This window comes from Phalacrocorax carbo, chromosome 3 (assembly GCF_963921805.1).
Source record: "Phalacrocorax carbo chromosome 3, bPhaCar2.1, whole genome shotgun sequence".
NCBI classification, from domain to species: domain Eukaryota; kingdom Metazoa; phylum Chordata; class Aves; order Suliformes; family Phalacrocoracidae; genus Phalacrocorax; species Phalacrocorax carbo.
In genome coordinates this window covers 42,797,300-42,816,704 of record NC_087515.1, presented here as the reverse complement: position 1 = coordinate 42,816,704, position 19,405 = coordinate 42,797,300, and the positions used below count along the sequence as shown (strand labels likewise).

The 19,405-nt window shown below is 38.8% G+C and overlaps 1 protein-coding gene across 3 annotated transcripts in view; it reads left to right on the top strand.

Moving 5' to 3' along the window:
• The window catches only part of PCSK2 (proprotein convertase subtilisin/kexin type 2), a 103,302-nt gene that overhangs the window by 47,482 nt on the left and 36,415 nt on the right, over window positions 1-19,405 (top strand). For all 3 annotated transcript variants that reach the window (XM_064446730.1, XM_064446729.1, XM_064446731.1), the window contains 3 exons: window positions 2,277-2,390; window positions 4,023-4,131; window positions 6,102-6,139. In XM_064446730.1, the coding sequence (XP_064302800.1) occupies window positions 2,277-2,390; window positions 4,023-4,131; window positions 6,102-6,139 (261 nt within the window). The remainder of the gene's footprint in view (window positions 1-2,276; window positions 2,391-4,022; window positions 4,132-6,101; window positions 6,140-19,405) is intronic.

The following is a 19,405-nucleotide window of genomic DNA, read 5'->3' as shown; positions in this document are numbered from 1 at the left end:
TATATTTTATTTTGAAGACGGAACAAATCAGACAAATGAGATGATCCTGAAGAGGGAAACCAGCCTGTGCTATTTCTACAGATTGCTCCCCCATTTCCTCCAGGTCATCTTAAAGAAAAGCCAGGGCTCTGAAGCATTGCTTTTTAATTAGTAGAAATCGTTTTGTACTAAATCCTAATTCAGTGCCTTAATGCAGCAGGTCCTGCAGAGCCAGCAAGCTTGTGTGGGAGCACAAGCGCATTAAATCTTTTTCTCTGGCATCCCCCTAAGTGAGGGTTGGCTTCTATTTGTAATTATTTTCTGCAGTGACAGCTTGGGTTTGCAGACGCAAGCAGAGAGGGAGGGGTGGTAACAGAGGAAGGCATAATGACAGGTGATTGCTCTGTTGTCTCCATGGCATCACTGAGCCTTATCTTAGAGGTATCAAACAGTGTGCTTATACCTTTTGTGACTCTCTTCAGATACCTGGAGCCACTAAGTACACCTAGTATGGGTCCTACTTAATCACTGCCCTCTTTGCAGCTTATTTTGTGTTAGGTTTTTTCTTTATTTTCAATCTGCTCTGCTTCTAATGAACTTCCACACGTAATGGAAACACACATATAAATGAAAGCACCTACCAATTCAATATTTTATCCTTTGGTACCTTTAGTTGAGGGGTTAGAATTCATACAAGTAGATTTTTAGAAATTTTTGATACTGCCTTTTCAGGGCACGGTGCCCCATACTGCTCACTATGAATTGATATTAGGTTTTCAGAGTTATAATGAAGCAATATAGCTGTGAGGAAAATAGCTTTTAGCCCCCATCAGTTAGATCCCAGTTTTCATCTCAGCCTTATGCACCTCACTGAGCACTATCTTTTGAGGCTTCTGCTTTAATTAATGGAGACAGAAGGACACCTCCAAGAATGACTTAACTGACCTAAGATCTGATTTAGCCTTTGGATTAATTTTTCCTCTGTTGATTTTGACTGATACTACATGAGTTCCTGTGACACAGCAGTGTAGCTCCTGTATATGTTGTCTTAATCAGAAATGCCAAAGCCACACAGGTAGAAGTGGTTCTCAGAGTTACTAGATTTATTTAGTAACCATGCTTTTTTTCCCCCGAGAAAATGCCTAAGGAAATGTTAAGCGTTTTGCTGCTGCCTTACTGCACATCCAGATGTACTCAGTTCATGGTTTATGCACTCCTCTCTGATGAAGAAGGCTAGATTTTTTTTATTTATTAAATGCTGGGACTCATGCTACCTTACTTCCAGGTGTTAGGCTAAAGAGTACAAAAAGCATATGCCAAACTTGGCAGCCCTTCTGCAAGGTCTAGGAATGTGCTAGCACCTACTACAACAACAATTACCACTGTTCAGTGATCTCCTTTAGGAGTGCTTTTTTACATGGGTACAAATAAGATGGTTATTGTCTGATATTTGTAGTTCCTGCCTCCAAAGATATTTGTGTGTCTAACTTTTCTTATTTTCTACAGTGCTTAGTTAAATGTTTTTGTGGATTTGCTGTTCCTAGAGGAAAGGATCTCTGAAAAACTATGGCTATCTGTGTTTTATAACCAGTATTTTTATATCTTATACTTTAGCCAGTCTGGTCAGTTTAGTGGCTTTTCTGCCATTTAATTTTTCTTGCCAATGTATGTATTTATCACTTAATGCAAGGATGATCCGTGAAAGTCAATTACATTACAAGACATGTTTTTGAGAACCACATGAGTATGACAAAAGCACACAATGCCAGATATTTTTCTCCCAGCAAATCTCTTTTTGGAAGGAAAGGCTATCTAATATTCTGGAAATGCCCTGGAGAAAAATCTGAAAAAGTGTGGTTGAAACCTGCATCCTCATTTCATCAGATGCCTGTATCTTGGAACAGTGACATGCTGGGAATTAGTTAAATAATTTTAGCTTCTAATAACAACATTTTGATATTGGTGGCTATGAAAAATAAAAGTATGGCAAGAACATCCATGACACTAATGATACCTGAATAGAGACTTCTTCTTACACAAATTCTCAGGTATCTAAAACATGTTCAAGCTGTAGGTTTCCTCCAGATAGAACACTTATGGCTGTCTCTCCCCCACATAGCCACTGTAGTAGTCCTTGAGCTCTTTAGGTCTTTGCAAATTTTGACAAAAATCGGCCACAGGTTTAGAACTTGCAAATGATTGGCACAGACACAAATGATGTGGAAACAAGGCTAAAAAAATTTTTGTATGTGTGCTTAAGAATGTTGAGCTAAAGATGTAAAAATAAACCCTTCCAGGTAAAGAAAGCTGTGCAACAGGAAGGCTTCAGCAGAAAGAAGCGAGGATATAGAGACATCAATGACATTGACATCAACATGAATGATCCTTTATTTACGAAGCAATGGTACCTGGTAAGTTTTGAAAGGAAATCACAACAATCATAACTAAATAACTAGCATTCAAGCCATTCTGTGCTGTTGCAATGTTTTGCAAGAGTTCTTTCCAAATATGTCACAAGAACTTGGGAATGGATCCAAGGCTCTGTCTTGTTGTTTTTAACTGTACCTTTTTTGTGCTGGGAAGACCCAGCACATTTCAAGAGCTAAATTTCATTTCAGTCAATGGAAAGATCCTTAGAAGGCTTGAAAGAGAACTGTATTGGTGTCCTGTGGGCATTCCTGGTGTCCTGATGTGACCCCTAAAACTGCATATGAATCATGTCTTTGAGCTGTTGCCAGGTAAAATGTTGTTATAGAATTATAACAAAAAGTTCTAGTACACTGGCTAGAAAAAGTTGAGGTTTTTTGGCTTATGGATATTTAAATATTAATTTATTTTCTTCTGTAAAAAGCAGAACAGCTGAAAACTGATGGATTTTGGCTTAAGAAATTTGTCAAAAGAAAATAATATTTTGCTAAATTGTTCATTTTTAATGTGTTGTATTTTATAAGGAGAAGTCTTTAGTTATAAAAGAAAAATTGAATTTTTACATTAAAGTAGCCAAAGTGATATTTTTCTATTTAAAAAGTTGATAAAGTAATTTTGGTCAGTTTTAATGTTGCAACCTGTTTAAGATGAAATACTTAGTAAATGCAGTGCTGCCTCGTTAACTTAAGAGTCTTTTTGCTTAAGAATAGTGTTTCTTATTCTCTTTCCTTTTAATCCATTTTTTCCATTTCTTATGTTTTATGAATCTATCCAATATGGCTGGGGTTGTTTTTTCCAAAACGAGAGTTTTCAGATGAATGAGGGCACATTAGCATGAACGGGACTTGATCCTTGATGAGACAATAAGCTAAAGTGTGGAGTAATTAACTTCTTTCTGGTATTTCAATGAAAATGTTGCAGTGATGAAAAGAAAATTTTTATGAAGCTATACTTTTTTAGATCATAAAGTACACTAAAATTTGTTTTGAAATTAAATGTGTCTGCCACAAAATTGGAAAAAAAAAAGTGGCATAGTAAAAGCCTTATTAATTTTCCCATGGAACTTGAGAAATCTGTGAGTGAGGTTGGTGAACATGAGTGCCTGAAGATACAAGGGATTGCCTATACTGCAGAACCATAGAATCACATACACACAAGATTGGAAAGGACCCTTGAAGTTCATCTAATGACCTTTCCTGCTTAAACAATGGCTAACTTGGTTATCAAAGAAGTTGTTTCTGGTACTAAACCCAGTGGTCATGAATTTCAGTAGATCCCTACTTTCAAGAAAAAAAGCATTTCCTGCTTGTAAAAGTACTCTGTAGAATCCATTGGTCTACCTTTAGTCTGGATTGACCCACTGCCCTGACATGGTTAAGTAGAAAAGACCTTTTTTGGGGCCAAAAGATTCAGTCTTTAATCAAATCTTGTAAACCACGAAGAAGTGGATTTACCCAGGGTTGGTGTGTTTTTGGTTTGGTTGGACATGTACTCCAAATGGGATATATTTTCCACACCAAAGATACATGCAAAGTTATATAGCAAAATTCAGTGGCTGTAGAAATGTGTTTATCAAGTAAAAAAAAGCTATTCTTCATTTTTCACTGATATATTAGATTAACACTGGTCAAGCAGATGGGACTCCTGGACTTGACCTTAATGTAGCTGAAGCATGGGAGCTGGGATACACAGGGAAGGGAGTTACCATAGGAATTATGGATGATGGTAAGTGAAGACTGCATGCTAATTTAGTATTTTTAAGTAGCTTTTTCCATGTAATCAAAATAAAAGATTTAAAAGTATTGCTTATATTGGTGAGACCACCAGCCTCTGTAAAGACTTTGAGATCTTCAGGGAAAATATGTTATAAAGACATCACTAGGGATACTGAAGCATGGATATCCAAGCATTAAAAGTAGTTTGCAGTTATCATGCAGGTGTCTTCCATGAAACACTATAATGGCCATTAAGCCAAAGGAAAGACTCTCCTTGACTTCTGTAGGCACTGACTGGGGGACATAATTGCTGTGCAAAAAGTACTTAAGAAAATGTTTTCTGGGTTACATTATTCTCAAAGTCATACTTGACAGCTGAAATAATTAAACAGTTTCATGCTGAATGTCGTTAAGGACCTGCATATTAAATATAATACTAATTTGAGGCTAAGTTCAGGGAAGATGACGAGAAAAGGCACAGTTGAAGTCACAGTTGTTCTACTCATGGGTTCCTTGCTGATGTACGGGAATTCTGTGCAGTGTCTTGACGCTTTTCTTTGGGCTAAATTTTGAATGTTTTCTTTTTATGTTGATTGAATAATATTTAAAATAAATAAATAAAATCCACCTGTTTTATAGGGTCAACTGAGATCTGTCCTTGCTTGTTTCTTTCCCTCATCTGCTTACTCCTAAGACAAGGGTTTTGTCGAAGTAAGAAAGTAGACTTGGACATCTGTATGTTGATAAGAGATCAATCTCGCGTGAGAGATGATCCTGTGATGTCATGAGAAATTTCACTGATCCCATAGAGGCAGGACTTAGCTTTCAGAATAGCTAGGCATGACCGATGGGGATGATGATGACAAACTATTTGAGCTTCGGGTCAAATAAAGCTGTTGGCCTATCAGATAGAGCTTTTAGAGAAGGGACTACTTTGCATTATATTCACTTCCAGTGACGCTGGAAGAGAGTATTTGAATAACATGATTCTTCACTGAGACTTTTGTTGTCCGTCTCTGTTTGGATCAGTAAGGCTCTCTACAGTTACAAGGGGTCCCCTCATGCAAACCTAGTGCTAAGGACCCTACATGATGGGAGGTAATGATTTCATCAGAATAACTGCGATAATATGACATTCTTTTTGCAGATAGAGTTGTGCATGTAATAGTATTGTAGTTGGAGACCCAGGGTAGAGTAGTGATCAAAATGTAACATGAGATTAGAGGCCATTTCTTTGTATGTTTTGACTGGATATATAATAGGTCAGCTTAACCCATCTGAGTATAGATATGCTGCTTCTGTACACCATCCGCTGGGATTTGTATATTTGCCACATGTAGAAAGGTACCATGCATTAGAATGAGTATGTTCCACACCACTGCCCTGTTTCAATCTTTAGCACACCGCCATGGTGCAGAGCCTGTGCTCACATATTTGTTAAAATGGTCCAATCCAACATTAAAAGTTCTCTTTTGTACACATAATCCAAAATGTTTGCCTTAGGGACCTCCCCAGGTCTAGTTTAGGTAATTTTCTGTCTACCTGGTTTACAATTTTCACTAGTTAAAAGTACCCCTTTTTATATCCTGTACTGATCCAGTGCTTACTGATCTTGTTAGTTTTGGTATGCTTTGAGATGATAGAACTTATATGAAGATAAATTGTGATTTAAACTAATCTTAATAAGTAAATATGATCTAGTCTACAAAACAGGTCAATAAATTTTGTCACTGAGCTCACCTTTTCAATTGGCACTTGGATTTTGACCCAAATGGTTGAAATGCTGGGACTGCATCAGAAATGGTAAACCAGTTTAAAAGTCCACATTTAAAAACTGGAATCTCAATTCAGTCGGTTACATTATTAACTGTAATCATTTTCCTATGGTTGCAAAGGAATCTTGTTTTGTTCTGTGATCACTAGAAAATCTTTTTTGAAACTCTTAACCTTTGATTCTGTTCTGTCATTATCTTACTGCAGGAATTGATTATCTGCATCCTGATCTTGCATCAAATTACGTAAGTACATGCTGACCTTTTCTGTAAAATGTGGCTTTTCTTATTACAGTCCTTCTGCTACAAAATTTTAAATGATGAGTGGAACAGCAGTACAGCTGAACTGCTGATCTTACAGACGATACATTTCACATTGAAAGAAGCAGACTAAAAATGGGACTGCCTCTGCAGGGAATGGAAAGGTGACAAGGCTCTTTGTGGAGGAATGACAGTGCTGCCTCACATTAAATAAGATGGAGCTTGCAATAATGGATTTAGGACAGAAATGAGTAACCTGGGAATTGCCTCTAAATTCTGCTATTAAGATGCAGAATGCAACTGTCACTTGGAGGGCCACAGCGCTGTGGGCTGTGGCAAGGCATATGTTAGCCTTTGAAACGTCCAGGAACAGCTTAATTCCTTTATAACAGTGCTTCAAAGCATGTGCAGGGCAGATTGTGTGTTCTCAGCACACACTGTGTCAATTGATCGTTTCTCAAACCTAACTCAGGCTTCAGACCTTTGGACTAGAGGATTTTTATTTTCCTTAATTCTTCCAGGCTCTCCCCAACCCCATGTTGATACTGGCACTCCTATCTCCAGGTGTCTACAAGGGCTTGCAGCACCCATGGACTGTGGTACGCTGCTCTCACACTGTGCTTGTGGCAGTCTGTTGGGCAATGGGCATCAAGAAGCTGTGGCTCCTTGCTGGGGCGGGACATGCAATCTCTCAGCTTTAGGTCTTGCTATTCTTCTGCAGTCAGTGGCTTCCTGACGGAAGCCCAGGCTTCTTCAGCTGAGCAATATGGTGTAGTTTGCAATTGCAATTAAATGAAAAGAACAACAAAGACATCTGGAAATTTTGGTAAAAATGTGAGCAATTCAGATAGAACAGCTCCAAACTGAGAAAGAGTAAGACAATTATTTTTATGAACTTGCAGTTTGGAAAATAATAACACACAGGATGAAAATCTATTTGTTGTTGCAAGTAGCAAAGCACATTTGGTAGAGGATAGATGGATATAGAAGGTGTTTACTTTGGGGAAGGAGTCTGGGAAATAGCGGACTATAGAGGTAAAGTGTAGGATGCCAGTTCACTCCTTATGAATGGCCTTAATAACTTGATAGCAGCTAATTAAACCCTGTGCCCTGGCTGCAAAATTCTCTCCCAAGAGGAATAACTCAGTAGGATGTTCCCATAAATTGATACAGATGAAGAAGTTTGTAAAAGGCAGCCTTTTTCTTTGCAGGAATTGTGCTGTGTGTGTATGTTCTGCATATGATCTGGGCAAAGCACGCACTCTTTACTTGCTTTTCAGCAGCAGGCGTGGACAAAGTACGTCGGAATATTCTGGTTCTAAAACTAACATTCCAAATAAACAAGCAAAAAGTCTGTACACCGTATCTGATGTAAGTCAAATAGGAATAGTTCTGTTGTTAACAGCAAACCTAGGATCATGCCCAGAAAACAAAAATAGGTTTCTCAGTAATACAGTGTTTTCCAATTCTAAAAACATTTTCTGTTTTATGGATAAATGTTTGCCAGGCTTAGCAGAAATGTATTGTTTTTAGAATGGCAAGTGAGTGTTCTGGAAATTAATAGAAAATGACATGGAGAATGACAATGCACAGACATAATGCTAGAAATCAGAAAATAGTGGAGCAGGCCAGAAATCTAAGAGTCCAGAAAAGAAATATTGGCATGAAAATTGGAGAGGAAAAGCTGTCTGGGTATGGGGACAACAAACCTTTAATGTCAGTAGTGAAGGGCTTGTAAGGAGACTGATCTTGAGATGAGAATCTGGAAAGGTTTGTTTAGGAATGACTTTGTTCAAGCAAGGAGTGGACAAGTGGAGCGAGGATCAGGCTGTGGAGGGACAAAAGAAGATTGTCTGGCCAGTGCAAAATGCAGAATTAGGCATGGCTTGTGCAGGGCAGATCAATAGCCAGGCACGGGGAGAAAAGGCTGAGGAATGAGTGGTTGGTAAGACAGTCATTAAAGGAACAGCAGAAACCCCAGCTGAAAGTGCACAGCCTTAAAGGAGATACCACCCCAATACTTCTGATACACAAAGATATGAGCAATCACATGAAATCTGTGGTTCTAGGCTGTCACAGCACTGGGGGGGGGGAAGCTTGAATTTGTATAGTTTATCTGTTTTGCCTACGCATAACTTTTAATTCTGTGCTGAATATACCAAAGGACACAGCAAGGAAAAGTACTGATAAATTAGCGTATTATATGCAAGGTAACCAGTGAAAGGGTGAACTTGGTAACTGGTAAGAGGTGCTGGCACCTCCTGACACAGAGCTGGCTGCAGTTGCTGTGTCTGCGAGGTGGCCAGCTGAAGGGCAGGGTTGTCTCCTGCTCCAGCTGCTAAAATGTGCAATCTCCTCCCTTGCCCAAGTACAGCACAGCAGTTGCAGTGCTTGGTTCACCTGCACTTTGCCTCTCCTCCTCTCGCTGCAAGGCTGTGTTAGGCCTCCGTGAGTCCTAGGAGATGCTCTGACAGCATCTGCTGTGCCTCAGGAGACCTTGGGGGCCTTTTTTCCCAGTAGGTAGTAATTTGGGCATGAACTAAAGACAGGACTTAAATTCAGCTGAAGGAAAGATCAGTTTAGACCTAAAAATGCAATGAAAGAAGTCTCTTGGGAATGAGCTGTTAACTTGCTTCGGGCTGTCACAGCAATTGCAGTCACCCTTGGAAAATGCCACGTTTTTGGTATTTCACGAAATTTGCACTTTGAGGCAGCTTTCTTTTAAGTTATATTGCTTATTTTTAGGAAATGAAAAGCCTACAGCTTATGTTTCTCAAGTGTGCGAATGCCTACCTACCCTGGCAATGTCTGTATATCTTGCTTAGAAAATTGGGAACAATTAGAAAGTCTCTCAAAGGTGGTGCTTTTGGCACTGGAGCGTTTTCAAGTATAAAAACTTGGCTTTGATTACGCAGTTTAATTTGGCTTTTATGTTTTTGACTTGCTGGTTTTCTTGCTTGAATAGTTTAATGGGGGTTTGCACTTAGACAAAACGGGGTCAGGGAAGAGAAAGAGCTTTCTAAAGAAAAAAACATCTTGCATTTTCTCCTAAAAATTGCTGAACTATGACCTATCATATGGAGTGCACTCTGTCCATATTTTTTGCAGCTTCTGAACTTCAGTGCTTGAATCAACCATTCCTCTTTTTAATATACTTCATATATGTGGAAAGGAGTGTGCCTGCTCATGGTCCAGATGGACAGCTCTCACAGCTTGCTGCAGCATAGCTACTTGCTTTTCTGGGATCAGGGGGTTACGGCAAAGCTGGAATTTTCCACTCTGCACCATGAGTGCAGAGAGACTCATTGTCAAACGATCAACACTTTCTTCCAAGCCTTGGAAACCCTGCAGAGGTTCAGCCTTCAGGAATTTTTTTTTTTTTTTTGCCACAAGGAGAACCCTTCATTATGAACTGATAATTAAAAAGCTGAATCCTAATATATAATCCATGGTTTTCTTTCAAATATGTACATACAAAACCAGCAATTTTCAGGACTGACTTCTCCAAGATACAGCATCTGACTGAGAAAGAAAAGTGAAGCAACAAGGGCTGCATGTTAGACAAAACATGCTGCTTTGACCCTGATCTGCCCCACAGAAATCCCAGCTGATGTGATTGCCTAAGTAAAGTAGAGTTCACCTATAACTGGTGGCAAGAAAAATATCACCCTTCCAAGACAGAAATCTGTTGGAAACCCTCTGAAGACCTTGAAAAGCTCCCAGTGTCTTTGCACTGTCATTAATGTCAGCCCAGGGGATCCACAGGGAATGTAAAGCCAAACCATAGCAGAGTTAGGTTCACCCTTGCCTTGGCATCAGCGAATTATTTCAGTTAGCTTTATGAGATCCTATTCCTATGGCATGATTTTCAGAAGAGCCGGAGGTGGTTAACACTGCCATTTTCTACTGCATTTCAAAGGGTTATTGAGCACAGGCACTAGACTCTTAATGTCAATAAAGCTTTACTTCTTATACATCAAAGGTGTTTTATGGACAAACTCTGAATGCTGGCCATTGATGCTAGCACCTATTTTTAATTGCAGTGTTGAAATAATACTTACATTATCACGAAATAAGGGACAGAATAAACTGTTTCAGATGTTTCAACACTAACTAGTTTTTAGATTGTTTGGTTTCAGTTGGTGTTTTGGTGTTCCTTTGGGGTTGAGTTTTTTGCTAATAGGTTTTCTAAAATCAACACTAGCATACCAATTAAAAATTATCAGCCAAAAACTGGGATAAATTCACAAACATCCTCTACTAAGACACTGAAAACCTAGTAAGCACACTGTTTGATGGATGCTGTTAAAGTAGATTGTGGCAGAAATTTCATCAAGAAATTGTTGAGACAAAATGAAACCTCTTGCCATGATAGAAGGATGGATCAAGTGTTTAAATGCCAGGCTGACTGATGCCTTAGCAGCTGAAACTGATGGCCTTCTATTGGGCTGTTTGCATTGCTCAGGTGGTTTCTGGCAGCTAGGAGGCTGGTTTTAGCATTTAGAAGATGATCGTTCAAGACATGCAAGACAATGAAGTTTCACTGGCATAAATTAGAAGTTACTGGGAAGTGAATGAAGTTATCTATTTCAGACTTGTCTATTTTTTTCTGTTATTCTGTGCAGGGTCAGCTTCTGAGCTCATCTCTCTGTTCTGTGCAATCTGTTTTTTTTTCCTCTGAACATACAAAAGACTGAAAAAGAGATGATGCCTCCCTCTGATAAGATCAGACAGGCAAATGAGGTACTCTGTGTACTTGGAAGGCTGTGCTTGGTTTACCACGTACAGAAAATGCTTCACATCTTGGAAAACATAATGGGATCCGACAAACAGTCCTCTCCTCTTCCCCGGCTCCTCTCAGAAACTGTTTTTGCAGGTACTTGTTACAGTGGAGTTCATGTTCTGCACTCTAAATAAGATGACTGTATAGTTCCTCTTCTCTGTTTTATAGCTACTTAAATGAGCACTGCTAATGGGAAAGAGAAGCCATGGTGCTGTGTAAAGGAGATGTCAGTGTCTTACTTCGTGAAAGATAAAAACGTTTTGTAATTATAGATGTTATCAAAGCTTTCTAGCTTTCAACTCAATTAAAAAGGTGCAACAGCAAGAGGAATTTGAAGGCTCTTTCTCCTTTGGATCATTTCGTATGGCCAGAGGGCATAGCAAGAGGCTTCTCTGGAAAGGAGGTTGCAACTTGTGAAGGAGATGTGATTGCCTTAAGGAGAGATGATTCGTGTCACATACAGAGCTGTGTTTGCAGCTGAAAACTGGATTTCTCACACTGAAAGATGTTACGCTAACTGCTTTGCTAAAGCCCATGGTGAGAGATCTGAATGCTGGGAAAGTTCTGGGACTTGATGCTTAGCACCATCTATACAGCTGGAATTGGCATTGCTCCACTGATGTTGGCTTCTTCAGAGAGGTGCAGTAATTTATATTGGCTATAAAATACCCCTCGAAGTACAAGTCCTTTGGAATCAGAAAGATACTAACATATTGTAGTTGCATTTGCCTGAGATTATTTTCAGAGCAATGAATGCTGCAAAAAGTTTCCAGCTTTAGTCTGTATTAGAACCACCTGAAAGGTATAATGTTCAAGTTAAACGCATGCCTGGTGTGCAAGCAATGTGAGATGGTGCCAAAGAGACTTGCTTTGCAAGCTAAAGACCACACATTGTCCTCAGCATTTATTTTTCTCTATAATCAATGTATTTAATCAGCTGCACACTGTGAAAGTGCAAGGTGGCTAATCGCTTTAATCATTAAGCAGTGGTATTAATTTTCACTTAAGGCATCATCCATGGAAAGTAAATTAAGATTGTTGAAATGAGAAATGCACAGGGTGGAAGAGAGCAGATAAGGGCATTTCTGCATCAGTTCTGGCTGGTGGTTTTGAAACTGGCTTGTGCCTCTCTCCAGGGCTTCTCCAAGTAAGTTTCCGGAAATACCTTCTTGTATTTGGACAAGAAAAATAGCGGAAAGATGTTAGTCCTCACTGTTTGCCATGGAGGGACCTGGCGTTGCTTTGCTTTGTTTTGTTATTACCTCCCTTTCTGCAGACCAATTAGCTTTAGGAACTGGCCAGAAATCTTACATTAGAACAATATTTTTTCTAGAAAATGTGAATATTTTATAAAATTAAAGTGTCCATGCAAAAATAAAATTGAAATATTCTTATTTTTGATCAGTTCAGTCTCATTTTAAATATTTGAGTTCAAGAACATGTTGAATTAAAACAGCAGCAACAAAATCCTGCTCTGGTGCATGGTCCACTTGGGAGAACAGGGTCAGATACAGGGTCCCCTGGAGGCAGTGCACACCATGTAGTTTAAAAAACAGTTTCAGCAAAATTAAATAAAGATATTTTGTTTTCCCAAAGTGAAAATACCACATTTTGGGTTGAAAAAGGCAGAAAAATATTTGAAGTTTTTGCCATTTGGAAGGGGTTGTGGTTTTTTCCTCTATTTTTCAAAGAATAGTTGTTTTAATTTCTCATACTGTTTAAGACACTAACCAGTGTTGAAATCCCTGAGTATCCATCAGCACTGAAATGGAAGTTAATTAAAATTCATGCTGTAGTTACGTTTTGGCTACCAAGGTATCATCAGGGAAGTCTGAATTAAATGGTGTGTGTGGGGAACACTAGTCCCTCACAAAGCTTCATCAAAATTTGACAGGTGTTAGGGAGAGACTTTCAGGTCCAGTGAAGATTTTGGCAAGGGGAGTCTCAAACCCCCTGTTAACTAGTGGGTATGCAACTGGTTTTAAAAGTAGAGTTTCAGCCAAGCCCTCTGGATAAGCCAAACTAGCAGAAGAGGAGAGCAGGGAAACACGAGGGGTCCTCTTTCTTCTGCAAAACAATAGCCTAAATACTATAAAGTTAAAGATGCAGATGATCTCTGATACTTTACACACCTCTCCTTCATTGTGCCTGTAAATTAATTTGGTTAATTTGAAGTTATTTTAATTTTTTCTGTCCTGATAGTTCATCTTGACATGGTGGTTTGCTTTGCGTTGTTTGATTTTAGTTTTATGCATTTATGTTCTCCATATTAATATTTTACTTCTTAGTAGCTATGTAGGTGGTTAAGATATTTTAAAACACCTGCCCTATTTCAGATTGCTTTGATTTAAATATAATGTTTTCATTTCTGTTGCATTCCCAACAAGCAATAAGCATAATGTAGGAGACAGAATAGCAGTGCACAATGTTGGCCTCACTGAAGCCAATAGTGGTTTTTCCATTAAGTTCAGAGCAATCAGAAATTTGGCAGAATATGTGAATAACAGGTTTGTAATATTTGTTTTACTGTGTATTCCTTTTTTTTTTTTTTAATCATCACAGTAAGAGGCATAGGCCTTCTAGCTTCCACTTAGCAAATAATGATACCAAGACCTTTGGAAACATGACTGCCCTGGATAACATATTTTACTATAGCACAGGAGCTTGTATTTAATGAAGCCTTGACCACTTCCAGTGCTGCATAGCTATTGTTTGGTGAAAGTTAAATGGGTATGGTAGTGCATACCGCAGTCACACATTCCTGTGCTGTCGCTACTCATAAGCTTCGACGTAGATTGGGGATTGCTGGAAACGTTCTGCAGGGAGACTGTGGTCTGGATCTTATTAAAAGAGGTGAATCTCTCTTTGAATATGTACAAAGGAGAGCAGAAAGGCTGTCCTATGTTCAAGGACTTCATCATTTCAATGCTAGCACATGTTCTTTAGCATTACTTGTGAGAAATTAGGTCACTTTAATTCAGTGGCACTTAACTCAGTTGCAGAATTAGTCAACGGTGATACCATGTCTGACTGATGTGATCATGAATCTTTCAGTCAGCTAATGATGTCTAGGACATTTCTTAAATTTAGCATCCAGTAAATTACTGTGAAAACATTAGCTGTGATCAAATATACAAATCTTTAAGAGAAGAACCTGGGGTGATCATGTACTATTTAAAAGTATAAACACTTGCAAAATGTAGTTTGTGTGGATTTACATGAGATGAGAATGCCTGTTCCAAAGATCCCACTTTCTCGCCCCAAAATTTTGGATTTAGCTGTCCATTGGTTTTGATGATTCCATAGGGAGTAAACAATGCAAACTTTTTAATTAATGCAAAAGCATATGAATTGATCCATTAAAATCCCTGAGAACCCAGCATGTCTTGGCAGATATTAGTGGCATTATTAATACTTTCCTGGATGCTCTCAAACTATGCTAATGAGTTCAGCATGGAATTGGAATAGAACAGAGTAGATCTTGAAGATCTTCTAACTCTAAGGCATGTAGGTCAGCCTGTGTTTGCTTTTTGTGACAAAAGAAATGTAGATAATAGTTTGCAGAGTCTCTTCTCTGAAATGTTCACCTGCTTTTGATTCACCTACCATGTCACTTTTATATGTCCATTCATCATCTTCTGTATTCATGTAATTTAGGTGAAACACCAGTTGAGCAGTTGTTAACTGTTGCTTCTCTTGTCAGCAGAGAAACATTTCAGAAGAAGGAAAATACCCAGCCTCATCTGTTCTTACTTTCAGTTACTCTGTATCACCAGAATAGCTCTCCCCGTCCTCGCCTTTCCATAACCACCGTGGACCAGGTCGGTCGGTCTGTCATAGCTAACTCCCCAGACAAACCAAGTCACTTTGACTTCCCTCTTCTGCAAAGCCACAGTTTGCCTGTTTTGTAACAACATGATTGGTGTAACCTGTTAAAGTGGTCACCCTTAATATCAGCCAAGTTTGTTTTATGAGTGTGCCGTTACAACTGCACGCCCAGTATTCACGCACTTTGCTGTGAGCACTGCTGATAACTGATTAGCTTTTAATGACTCTGACTGTGACACCTTTGCAGTCAGAGAGTGATGTTGGTGCCAGCTCCTGCTAACCTCGCACAGCAGCAGGGAAGTGTTTGCTTTCCCAGTGCAAGTGTCTGCTCTTTGCCCAGAGTGTGTCATGCTAAACAACTGGGTTCAAATGACTGCTGAGTTTGTACTGCAGACTCCGAGCTGTAGGTTTTCTTCCCTTGATGGACAAAATTGTCCTCTGTCCACCACATGATGCCTAAGAAAGAGACCTTTATGCTGGGTGTGATGTGAATCCTGGTGGGACAGCCTGTAACAGATTTTGGTAGGCTTTGACACGAGCAAGAGGCCTTAGCTCTTGTTCTCTTCCAGCTCATCCCTTCAGAGGCTGTAAGTACTGGCTGCCATCAAAACACTGCAAACGCAGCCTTTGCTGCAGCTCAGCACCCAGCACATATTTGATATACTGGCAAATTTGTCAGTTATTTCTTACAGGAATATAACTAAGAATAATGGACCTGAACCTCATTTCTCTGCTACCAGCTTTATAACTCTATTATTCTCTCAACTTCAGTAGGTTACACTAATACATAACCAAAGTATATGAAAGGGGGGGGGGGGGAAATCCATGTATTGGAAAGGGACTGTGGGCCAGGTTTTTAGAAAATGGAGTACTAAAGCTAGATGAAGTGTGTGTTCACAGTATTTTTCAGTAAAAGTCATTGCACTCTTTGTATTTGCTATTATGATGAAATAATTCAAGGGCTCATGTATCTCTAGATACTCAGATGCCTTTTTTTTATATCCCCCCCCTTCCCCCCCGCTCCCCGAATTAAAGAAATCAAGGAGTTCATTCCATAGACTGAAGATTTAAAGCTGTAGATTTACTACTTGGCCTGAAAAATCTTTAACTAGTTGCTTAATATATTTTTATTTTATTAATTTAATTGTCTTAGCAACGTGCCTCCCTAATGAACATTCAGTACCTGTTCAGTATGTTGCAGGTATAGCTTAAAGATTCTTGTGCACCCCCTCTGAAAATTAAGGAACTTTTGGCTGAGCAGAAATAGGTTTCATTTTTTTATAGGTTAACTTGCTTTTGCCTTTCAGAACTCTGGCTCTAAGTAATTAACAACTGGTGATGTGCTTCAGGTTTCCTCCACATCAGCCTGGCTAAGAATGCCAAGAGGTGAATTGTGAAGCAGCCTGTTTATTATAAGCACAAGTTCATTTGGCTGCTTGCTTTTTAATAAAGTCTCATACCTGCCTCAATTCCTTATGCTTTTTCCTATGTCAGGTGAAGATGCAGGGGAGAGGAAATGAAGGGTATTTCAATAAGCTGGTTTTATTTATAAAACTTTGTTAGGAAAAAAATCTCCACTTCTTAAAAAAATCTACCCAATATAAATTTTCTCTGAGCCTCTGTGATTCTTTTTTTTTGGTCCTGTTTGACTGTGTACCTTGGAGCCAGGCATTAGTAAGCGGCCACAGAGAGTTAGATGGTATTTAGCTGGATGCATTTGGACTTTCACTTGGTTTACTATACTGGGAAAACTTTCAATGGTCTTGGTACCAAAAATGGAATTGAAAATTTTGTGTCATCTTTGAAGCTTGAAAAAGTTTTTGCTTAGATCTACCTGTGTGGTATGCTTTACTGCTGTACTGCCTAGGTGCCTTATCACCATGTGAAATAGTTTGTTTAGCTGCAGTCGTCTTTTCTGAAGATGCTCACACACTGAAGAGCACCAGCCAGCAGTGTAACTTGTGTTGGTTTCCTGATCCTTGTCTGCAGGGGAGACAGGGAAAAGTAAAATAAGAGGTGGTGTGACACTGTAGTGCCAAGTGATATGTGGAGAAGATCATCAGTTACTTGACAAAGGAAATCTGTCTAATCTAGAACAACAACACAATGTAAGATGATCTCAGTGAAGCAATTTTTCTATGTAACTGTTACTTTAAAAATACTACTACCTTAATGATGATAAATATAAATGTTAACAGGAGACTCCATGTCTTTTTCATCTGTTTTTTTTTGTTTTTTTAAACCTAAGCAGTGAAAAAGTTTCAGCTTTGAAAAATAAGAAGCTGCATCAGAGGTGAGACAGTGAACATGTCTTCCTATAAATTCTGTAACTGGATTATTAGAATTTTTACCACTTGTTACCTCAAATATTTCTACTGTTAGAAATTAAGCAATAGTCACCTCTTGTTTGTAGTGAGTTTATCCTCTTCTGTCTATAATTCCACTAGGGTTTGGGGTTTTTTTTTTGACCCAGATGCTTGATGAGTATTAAGGAAATTGAAATAAGAGCTTTTTCAGTGATAAGTAGAAAATGAAATCACCACTGCAGTGTGCTCTGTACTTGCTCATTCTGTGGCCAGGCAGAGCCTTTAATGAATACCTGAAAAAGTGGACTATCAGGAGGGCTTACAGGCACCTCAGGTATTATTCAGGACCAGCATACTTCTGTTTCATCCATTTCAAATGATACTCTGATGTATTATTCTGTGACTGCTTTGAAAAGGAGGATGGCAGAAAAGCGTGCTGCTGTCTTATTCATTAATTCAGGATCTGGGTAGTGTTGTCTGGCTGAGTATTTTTGCTTTTATGATGTACATATAAGAACTGGGTAAAAGGCTTATGTTTCTGGAGGGAGGTGATGACATTCACCAGCAGGGACATCGGTCTTTAAGGTTAATATTTTTTAATATAACCCATTGCTTTGTGAATATATTCTCAGTGTTGACAAGGTCTTGAATGCAGCTCTGAATTCTCTGGATAGTAAAATAGGTCATGTAAACTAGTTCATACAGAGGCACAGCCATTTAAGAAGTTGCAGGTGTTTTTTCATTTCCATTAAAAAAAACCAAACCCACAAACCAAACCCAAATAAAATAGAACAGTGTGCTTCCCCTGGCAGAGAGGAGAGGGCTTACTGTATGACTACTGACTTAGCAACAGTGCCTCTGTTTTTCATTAATGACCTTTAAGCCTTAGAGCAAACCCTCCTAGGCAAAATACCATGTTGCCTTCTTTTTCACCTCCTGGTGAACATGTTCTATAGTCTTAAGCTTGTGTGTACAAAACTGAATTTCATTTTTTTTCTACCACATGAGGTTGGTGTTATTTTAGTACAGTTATTCCAAGTTGTTATATGTTGTAATTTGAGCCCAGGGGTTTGCTCGCTCTTTGGATCAGTAAAGTCATTAAACAAGCAAAAGGTATCTTTCTGCCTCAGATCTCTAAGGATTTGCAGTTGCCTGAAGAGGGTGGGACCAGATGCCACCTGTATTAAAAATGTTTCTCTTTTTTTAAAAAGATACAAATCTTTGGGCTCAATTCGCTAGTGCTTTAATGTCATTGATAGAATCAGACTGTGACCAGTGGGGCATGTGTCTTTAATTGTTCGTCTCCTAGACTAGCATGTGAGGATAAGCACTTTTCTTGAGTTTCAGAGAAAAAGAGAAGTATATGTGAATTACTCTTCAGAGGCTTGTAAAGCCATATAAAAATTTATGGGCTTGCTGCATTATTCAAGATACATAATTTTATTACATGTCTGAGCAGCACATGGGACAACTGATTTATTGTTATTGTCATATTTTACATAATGAATGTTTTACACAGAAGATTCTACTGCATGTATTTTAAAAAGTACAGGGCAATTGTTTGGAAAATGCCAGTCTAAGCTTATTTTTAAGGAAAGCAGATTATACACAGGCAAAAGTTATCTATTTGTGTCATGGTATACAAGCCATTACTTAATGAGTGAAAGAATCTCAATCTGATCCAGTACTCTTCTCTTAGGCTCTTATTTGGGGTAGAGGCTAGGAAGCAAAAATAGAGATGCATTAAAACACAACACCATTCCTCTCTGTAATAGCATTTTTATTATATAATAGACATTATTTATAAGGAATTGTGTATAGGTGGTGACTGATAAGTATCAGGTTCAAATCGCTTTGCAACAATGAACTGGTTTTGACTGAACATGAGGGATAGGTTTCATCATGTTCTAATAATGTGTGCCTGATGACTGGTCTAAGCCTAGACCACAATCTATGATGAGTGCCTAAGACTGGTGGCTTGAGTTCCTCCCTGGAGGAAAAACCCCATGCAAATACCTTGGATATTGAAAACCAAATATTAGACACTTCAAGTTCAAGAGGAGTAACTGCCAGTAGACCAGTTTGGCATTAAAACTGGAAACTGAATCGTCTGAATTGAAAAGCAAAATGTTTTCATCTCAGTGTGCTGTTGTAGATCCTCATCTGCACTGGCCTTGCTTGCCACCTCCCAGGTTCCTACCCTGAATAAATCTCCATGTTAGCACTAAATTCCCTCTTGCTACCTGCTGGGGAGTCCAGCCTGTGGAGGAGAATGGCAGACCACAGATTTTAATATTCACTTCCCAAAACACAAGATGAAATATTTTAGCTGTG